Source organism: Besnoitia besnoiti, chromosome I, assembly GCF_002563875.1.
Source record: "Besnoitia besnoiti strain Bb-Ger1 chromosome I, whole genome shotgun sequence".
NCBI classification, from domain to species: Eukaryota; Apicomplexa; class Conoidasida; order Eucoccidiorida; family Sarcocystidae; genus Besnoitia; species Besnoitia besnoiti.
The window spans coordinates 6,752,786-6,761,827 of NC_042356.1; the positions used below are offsets into that span (position 1 = coordinate 6,752,786).

General features: G+C 53.4%; 1 protein-coding gene across 1 annotated transcript; it reads left to right on the forward strand.

Moving 5' to 3' along the window:
• Nucleotides 1-4,575: 4,575 nt before the first annotated feature.
• BESB_009520 (uncharacterized protein) lies at nucleotides 4,576-5,428 on the forward strand (the record flags this gene model as incomplete). Its single annotated transcript, XM_029359706.1, has 2 exons — nucleotides 4,576-4,698; nucleotides 5,069-5,428. The coding sequence occupies 2 exons, from the start codon at nucleotides 4,576-4,578 to the stop codon at nucleotides 5,426-5,428; spliced, it is 483 nt and encodes a 160-aa protein (XP_029222619.1).
• Between the last annotated feature and the right edge of the window lie 3,614 nt (nucleotides 5,429-9,042).

The window sequence follows — 9,042 nt, forward strand, 5'->3', positions numbered from 1 at the left end:
GTGTGCCTTTCGGTCGACTCCTCTTGCCCTGCAGGTTGTAGGTCGCTTTGAGCCCCTGGGGAGCGGGTGCCCACGGGTGCAAGCGAAGCAGATACTCATCCTGTTTCGAACCCCTTGTGGCAAGTTACTCTCTAACGGTAGGAAAAGGACTCAAGGCCTGTTCTTGAGCCGATGTTTAGTTGCTCTGCAGTGGGGGGTGTGCTTCGGTCTTCTGCATGCGTCGCGGAATCCTTCCACTCGGTAGGCTTTATACACGGGGACTTTGTGTGCGGGGTCTCCTCTCACAGAAGCCGGTAAGGCACTAGCGCGCGGATGGGCAAACAACAGGACGTAACCTCACCTTCCGAGGCCTTCAAATTCAGATGTGAACACTTCCACGCGTTACTGCATGAGCGTCCCTCTGCGAACAGCGAGAGGGGCGCGCCAGTAGCGTAGCGAAGGAATGCACACAGACGATCTTCGCCCTGGATCTTGTTTCACTCCCTCGCTCCGCTCCCTTGCCCTCTGTCTGGCGTTCAGAAAGTAGGCAGTTTTGTTGGAATCGAGCCTTTGAATCTCATCTGCATGCGCGGGGCTTGTCTTCGCTCTCTCTCCCTCCTCGTCGCTTGTCCTGGGGCGGGAGGGGAGCTCTCAGTGTCGCATGATTCTTCGCCAGTCGGGACGGAAGCTGGCCTCCAGACGGGGGCAAGGGTGCCCGCGCTTGAGCTCAAGCGGGCAAGAAGCAGGTTTTCTGTTTTTTCCATTTTGTAAGATGCTGGCATCGCGGTGCGAGGCACACAGATTCCTGCCAGCCCCTGCTGCATGCGGGAGGTCTCACTACACTTTCGGAGCGAACGCCCTCAGCGCACGTCCTGCAGATTCAGGACAGAAAACAGAGCTTAATTCTCGCGGTGTCTTCCCTAGTGTGAAATTTCTAATCCAGATCGTAAGCTCAGAGGACGAAACTGTCTGTAGCCATTCGCCGTCAGACAGTTCCACTTGGCATGCCGCGGCGCGGAGAACCAGATGAGCAACGCGAGGGCGGCATAGGTGGATTGAAGTGGATTCTAGTCTCGAAAGCGTTCCCTGACCTGCAGCGCTAGTGTCCTCCGTACGAACGAGCGCGCTTCACCCTTCCTTCCGCGTGACTATGCGTGCGACGTTAGAGCTGTGGAGCTGAGACTGGAAGAGGACGCAGTCAGGCGCACTCTCCCTGCGAAAGCAAACGCCATACCTGAAGCGCCACGTCACCGCCATGGTATCTATGCTGATAACTTGAGTGAGCCTTTAAGGGCACACCTAGATCCGTAGCGCAACTGATACGTCTACATATAGATAAATATTTGCTTGTGCGCATACGCTGCTATGTGTTACTGCTTGTCCTATTTCCGTGGATGCCTACAGCAAATCGTATATGCCCATACTAACGCATATGTCTTCAAGCTGATGTCTGAGGCACTGTAGCTCCTGCGTTCGTGTGCGGTTGTCACTTTCTTTCCTCAGGACGCGATCGTAAGTAATTTGCGCGTGATGAGACGGCGTATGTGGCAACATTATCTTGAAAAGACTAAACCTCTCAACACACTCGCAACCCTGTCGTTTTGCTTATGGCGCTTGCGAGTCTCTCCCGACGGAGCTCCGTCCACACGGTAGAAAAATGTGTCTCTCGTGGCGATTGCCGCGGCCAGAGCCTTGCGTGAACGAAACTGACGAGAATACAAACTCGCCTACAGAAGCAGAGAGAGTGGACGGACAGGGGGAGGGAGTTTCGGGGATTTGGACAGACGTCCGACAATTCGAGTGCATGTGCTGAGGCCCAAGGAAATATTGTTCGCAGCGTCTAGGGTTTAGGGGTTACGCTGCTTTGATCGATCGCTGTGCGAATTTGCCTTTCCTTCAGAAGGTAGGAGCTAGTCAAGTGTCTCTGTTGAAACATGCAGCCGGATTTTTCCGTATGCTCCTGAAACGTTGCACATGTAGGGCAGATACGTCTTCTCTTGTTGGTATACAGATTATCATTGCAGTGCATAGGCATACTCCCTTGTGCAAGCCTGCAAATATGCAGATCCAAATTTTTATGGAGTGTGTTGACATATCTGAGTGCGTATCATTCCTATGTATGTTTCCTCCCGCCGTCCCTAGACGAAGCGCGTCACTGAACCGGTGTTCTTCAGTTTTCGTTTCGCATGTATTCACTTGCTGCGGTATATTCTTGTCATGCCGCTCCCTATGCGTGCGTGTCCTGTCGCATCTCCCTTTTTTTTGAGTTTATACCCTCGAAGTCGTGTTGTCTGCGACGCTCCAGGAGAGCGCGCGGGTGCTTCTGCGTGCCGTCCGTGAAATGTTTCTCGACTCCCCCGGCAGGCGTTTAGGTCCGCTCAGTCGCTGTGTTGGATTTTGCGTCTGCCTGAGGCTCGTGTCCCCAATGTTTGCAGGCTGTAGGTGGATGAATCGCAGGAGCCATGTGGCAAGAGGAAGAAAACTAATGACGAGTAACAGCGTTCGACTCCGCCTGACGGCGGGAATGAAGTTGGAGCGAATACGTCGAGACACGCAGCTGCCTCTGACAGAGAGAGAGAACTTTTTGAGGAATCCGGCTGAAGTGGAGAAGTCGCGCCGGTTGAGACCGAGTATCAAGAAAGCTATGTCCTGAACAATATGGGAATCAAACACATCGAAGAGAGAGCCGGATAGATGGATGCATATGTGTGTGTGTGTGCATGGACACTGCCGAGTCGCATCCTCTCGTCTACCAGGAGGTACGTGTGGGGGTGCGGTTTCCAGAATTCAAGAGGATTTTCCCTGCGTCGGTCTCCTCGTAAGGAAAGCGGATGCAAGCAGGTGACTGCAGGCGCGCACAATGGGGCATGCATCCAAACGTTTTTGCGTGCACCTTGATTTTGAGTGCGCAAAGCTGTGCGCAGCTTCTAAGCAGTCGCCTCTACATGCTCGACGTTTTTTTATTCCAGTGGCGGCTTATGTAGGCTTACCTCATTGAAGCGCGGCGCTCAGTCAGGCATGTGAACCTTTGAGAAACCCGGCTGTGCGTGTTTTGACTTCACTCGCAGCTGGTAAGTTCACTGCGCGTTGCCGAGGTCTCGATAAAAGCTTAAACGAGCAGAGTCAGACTTGCAGCAGAAGCAGAATTTGGAGCGCCACCTCTGGCCCTCTGCCTGTTATAAGCGACGGCGCAACCTTCACTTTCGCGCTTTCGAGTTTTTTTCACATACTTTGACACCACGAGTGCGCAATGACTCTTTTCCCTTGCCTCGTCTGACATACGTTTCAGCGCGTAAGTTCTGTCTGCTTCTGAGGCAGGCATGCTGCAAGGCTCCCTGATGGAAATTTTCTGCTTTTATGCATTGCGCAATTTCGACTGGGGATGCGTCATGAGGGTGCGGGCGTTTTTCTCCCGAGAGACATGCCTCGGGTGTGGAACCCTAAACCCTGAATCTCCAGGAGAGCTGAGCCTTGCGACAACCGTATCAAGCTGACAACGTCTTTCTCTGACTGACTTCATATGCGTGAAGTAGGCCGCACTGCGTGCTTGCAAGCGTATCCCTGCCTCCCTCCATCAATTCCTGTATAAGCAACTCCTTTGAAAACATCTTCCTCGCTCTCTCAGGCCCTTGCCTTTGTGTGGTTTGCTTCGCTCTCCTACGCATGCGTTCGCTAGCTGCCATCGTGGAGGTGTGCGCGTCTTCTCCTCGTTTCTGTTTTTGACGTCAGCCAGTATCTGCTTAACAGCGTGCATGTGTGTGCTGTGCGAGTTGACCTGGTTGACTTGGGCACTCTGTCGCGCGGTGGTTCACTGAGACTCAGCTTCCGAAGATTTCGGTGTCCCTTCCGCTAGCACACTCTTTTCTTTTGCGCTTCGAGTCCCGGCCTCTTATCAGCCGAGAAACGAAGTGACTTCGTCCTTCTCATGCATTGCCGCTCTCATCCGCAGCGTGTAAGGAAACACACGTGGAAATACAGGCACGCAAACCGACAGCAAAACATGAGGGGAAACTGTGAGAAGGCAGAATAAATCCTCAAATAAGGACAGGGTTTTTACGCTTCGCGCTACCGCAGTTGCTGCTTGCAGCGATGTCAGACACTTTTCATTGACGCGTCACTGGTAGCGTGTTCCACCAGAAAAACAAACCCAGTTTCAAAAATGTGTTTTCTAAATCTGTCATGCTTGCATCTTTCTCTCTTACACTCTGCAGTCAGTACGGCTCATCAGACACAAAGCTTCCGCACGTGTCATCGTCGCGTCCTGAGCTGAGCAAAGCACATGAACAGACCCAGAGAGAGCATAAGCCATTTCGTTCACATCTATATGCATACATATAAATAGATATGCAGCCGTGTAGGGTTTACACTGCGCGTTCCTGTGGAATTTTCGTGTCAGTGTGCCGAAGACAGGGACGGGCAAATTAGCCTCCGACCGCAAGCACGCTGTTCGTTGTCTCCAAACTGATGCTTCGCTTCAGTGATGCACACGCCGCTTGAACAAGAACGCTGTTTGAAATTGGAACTTGCGCTCGACACATAGAGAGAGGTGTAGGGAGAGAGAGAGGCAGATGCGTGAATGCATTCATTCTTATGCAAATGTTGGACTGCCATTTACTCCCTGCGGTGGATTTCCGTGTACTCGTCACGGCACTTGCTGGGTGCGTTTCTTCCCCGGTGTGCACAGGCATGTTTTCTTCGGTTGTCTCTTTTTTTCAGCTCGTAAGCCTCCTACCTTCGTTTGACGAGGGACGCACCAGACGCTGTTCCTCCAGAGTGACATACGTTAGGATGCGGGACTCCTGGAGTTGGCGTGTCGTCATCAGTGTGACCCCCTTATATGCATGCGCAACCCTGTGTTACAGAAATGTTTGCATGTGCAGCAACTCTCTGGGTTTTTCTCGGCTGCTCCGATGCCTCGGGTGCGGCGCCGACACTGGAACCAAGGAGTCAATACGAAAGGAGGAATACCTCAGTGCGCAGTGCATGCAGTATTTGTGTATGTGCAGCGGGTGGCTGTGCGCGGGCTGTGCTCTGCTTCCTCGCTTTTCTGGTGCGAGTTGAGTGTGCTTTTTCGTCGCGCTGTCTGCAGTTGGTAAAAGAAGGTGACGACGAAGGCACGCAGCAACATTGGCGTCGAAACAACGTGCGCGCGACCACGCTCATTTTCGCGATTGCGATCGGCGTAGCTATCGCAGCAAACATTTACTTGCTCACGCGCGGTAGCTCGCGGGGCATGACTCTGAAGCGGAAGCAACTGCAGCCGGACAAAAACAGCGGCGAACCGGTGAATCTAGACTTCGATGAGAACTACCAGTTCCTCTTTGACAGGCACGGCAAGCGCATTCGCTCACGACGCCGGGTCCCCGTAATTGAAGAAAACACAGACGCAGAAGCAGGCGAAATCGAACGCGAGAACGTATCTGAAAAGGTGCAAGAGAAGGCCTTGTAGGCGCTGAGCCACGGAGAAGGGCGAGAAGCGCGCTCCACCCGAAGCGGCGGGGCTTTTGTCCAGGCTGAAATGCAAACAGCGAGACGAGGAGGAAACCAAAAACGGCGGGTGGAGCACACGAGGACGGAAATCAGACGTGCGGCAGAACCTGAAATACGAAACCCTGCTTTTCTCGTAAGTCGAAGGACGCGAACGCGACCGCGCCTCTTTGGCGACACACAGAGATCCCTGGTGCGACACGAGCAGAATCGTGAGATTTTTCGGCCCGAATCAGGCAGGACTCAGAGCTGCTGAGGTCCCCGGAAGGTACTAGGCCGTACGGTTTTTCTGCTGTGTGTGCGCTGTCTCTCCCGAGCGTCGGGCGTTTCTCTTGTGCTTTTTTCCAACATTCCCACTTGCATGTTTTTTTCTCATGGGTACCGTTGCCTCAAAAGGTAATGCTGACTCTTCTCGAAGCATCAATTCGTCAATTTTTTCGAGTATATAACGCATCCATTGAAGTTAAAAACACCTGGTGCTCCACTTGACGTTTAGGACACGTGTAGACTCCCACGCTTTGGTAGGACGCACACAGCAGAAAGAGTTATAGGACTGTAGAGCGTGTGCTTTTCCGATGGCGGGTGAGTTTGGAAACGTGCTGCGCAGCGACAGATTTCCGGTGGAAACAAGTATCTCTGCTGCCCAGTGAAACAGTCACCACTTGCCCAACGTTAAATCGTTTCGTTGTAAACGTAAGTAGCCTCAGGGCGGGACTTTCGTTAATTCTGCACTAACAACACACACAGACGTACGTGCCGAAAAGATACCTTCACCACACAAAAGTCCCTTGGGGCGACGGCGTTCGCCGCCGAGCCGAGCTCCTGGCGCTGTACTGCGATGTTGACAACGAGTAATTTGGTGAAGTGGTCGTACTCTCTGCAGGGCGGACGTAGAACGTCTCCGCGAATTGCGTCGTGAAGAGTCACGCCGTTGTCTGGCAGGATTTTTACCTCAGTAATATACTTTCACAGTCGCTCATCTGCCCCTAAGAACTCTGGCCGCTCTGCTTTGATCGGGCGAGCGTGAAGTCGCTCGTGAGTTGGCAGAACAGACTTGCGGAATCGCACTACCATTAGGAAGCAACAGATCACACTATAATCCCAAATATATTGACCCGTCCACTCCTACATTTCGGGTCACAAAATGCTGTCGTATCAGCGCTGCGGTATTCACAGCTCGAATCTCGGATTAGGGAGCCAGGTGAATGAGGGAGGACGTAAATACGAACAAACTACCGATTTTGGAAGGAACCCTCGAGTCTCGCTGTACCTATTCTGAGCTTTTGAGGAGTTCGCAGTAAACACGCTCATGTGCGTATAACTCCGCCAGAGGCGCGTGTATATGTATCTCTGCACGAACTAGAATACAACCGGGGTAGAATTTCGCATCTTTTCCTGAATCCAGAAGCGTCTCCCTCGCAGAATGTTTTAGGGTTTAGGGTACCCCGGTTGTGTTCCAGTTCGTGCAGAGATACATATACACGCGCCTCTGGCGGAGTTAAACGCACATGAGCATGTTTACTGCGAACTCCTCAAAAGCTCAGAATAGGTACAGCGAGACTCGAGGGTTCCTTCCAAAATCGGTAGTTTGTTCGTATTTACGTCCTCCCTCATTCACCTGGCTCCCTAATCCGAGATTCGAGCTGTGAATACCGCAGCGCTGATACGACAGCATTCTGTGACCCGAAATGTAGGAGTGGACGGGTCAATGCATTTGGGATTATAGTGTGATCTGTTGCTTCCTAATGGTAGTGCGATTCCGCAAGTCTGTTCTGCCAACTCACGAGCAACTTCACGCTCGCCCGATCAAAGCAGAGCGGCCAGAGTTCTTAGGGGCAAATGAGCGACTGTGAAAGTATATTACTGAGGCAAAAACCCTGCCAGGCAACGGCGTTACTCTTCACCGGAGACAGCGGTGATGGAGCAGCTTGAACGGACTAAACGGTGTGCTCTCCTGCAAGAAGCTCCTCTGGCCCCGCACAAAGGAGAGTATCGTGTCCGTCGGTCTGCGCTGTCAGGCGAGTCGCCTGCGGCGGCGGAAACGCACGTTTGCGCCTCGTCGCGTTCCAGAACTTGTGAAGGAGTCGCTTACATGTGGACGGTGTATGCGGATTCCTACAATAGCGTCCTGTCTCGTGAGATTCAGACGCGGGCGTGGCTGCTTACACACGACGGAAGGCCTCTGTAAGGATGCGGCCCGAAAAATGAGAGGTTTGTCTTTGAAAGAAGGTCGTTTCGCTCTTTTTCTAAAGTACTCCCTGCCGAGTCGCCCGCCTGGCGCAGCGGCGCATGCAAATGCGTTCGCGTGCGAGAGAAAAGTCGCATTCTCGTGGAAAATGCTTCGCTCCTCCCTCCTCGTTTCGCGGTTTTAGCGCTTTTTCTGTAGCGGTAGGCTCCACAGCAAAGGCGACACACATACAGCTGGCTAGGTGTCTACATTCTCTGCTCGGACGGCCGCGCTGAGCGCAAATTCCCTTTCGGGCTTTTCTGGCTCGTTTTTTCTCTGCCGCTGCTCCAGTTGCATGACCGTCTCACGTGGGTCGTCCTTTACAACTCTTCCGCGCGCGTTCTCTGTGTTTTCTTTGAATTTTTTCGCTTTCCATGGCCTCTCCTGGAGGCTGACTCCTCCAGTCTGCAGCCTTGTTCGCTGCTTCGCCTAGTCTCCTCTCGCCGTGCTTCGTTCTGTTTTTCCTTGCTTTTCTCGCTCCCGTTCGCTTCTCTCTTGACGTTTCGTCTCTCGTCTCTTGCCAAACATCCTCACCACATCGCCACAGCAGGCAGCACACGCTGCGGCGATCTGAAGCTTCGTGGGCGCGTCTTCCGGCGTGAGAGGAAACGCGACTCTCCCCCATTGTCCGCATACCCCCCTGCCTGGCGCCTGTCTTTCGGCGCCCTGCCAGAAGCCCATGCCGTGTGTCTGGTCCTTTCTGACCACTTGTTTCACTATTTCTTCCTCGCAGCTTGCTGGGCCTCTTCTGCAATCCTGTTTCTCCCCGTGCGGGACGGCTACGCGCGTTCTTCGGCAGTCGCTCTTCTCAGCGCCTAATTTGTTTTCAGTGGTTTTTATTTTCCTCGGAGAAGACGGAGTAACCCGCGGCTTCAGGCGTGGAGTTGAGAATTGGTCCCTCTGGTAGAAATCTGGGCAGCGCGCCAAAGGCCCTCGGAAGGCCACGAAGGCGAGCCAGGTCTGCCGAATCGCGGGTGTGCGTTCGAATCGAGCGAGATGACAGAGAAGGGCAGCGGTTTCGCGTCTTCAATCTGCAAGTTTTGTCTGCTCTTCTGCAAATACATTTGCTACGAAGAGAGGAAGACAAGGACGGCACAGGAGGCCAGCTGAGCGAGGCTTGGCGTCCGCGGTCATCACGGGCGAGCTGCCAGGTCTCTTTTATCCTGCTCACTTTAGAAAGGTCGCGAAGGCCGCAAACGCCGACTCCGCGGTATTTTCGGTCTTCTCCACCGAAGCGCCGCAAACATTCTGCCAACGATGAAGGTCGGCGGCGCGGCAGACAGACTTCGCAGTTCTTCAGCGCCGGAACCATCGGCAACGAACGATCTTCGCCTCCGCATTCTCCACGC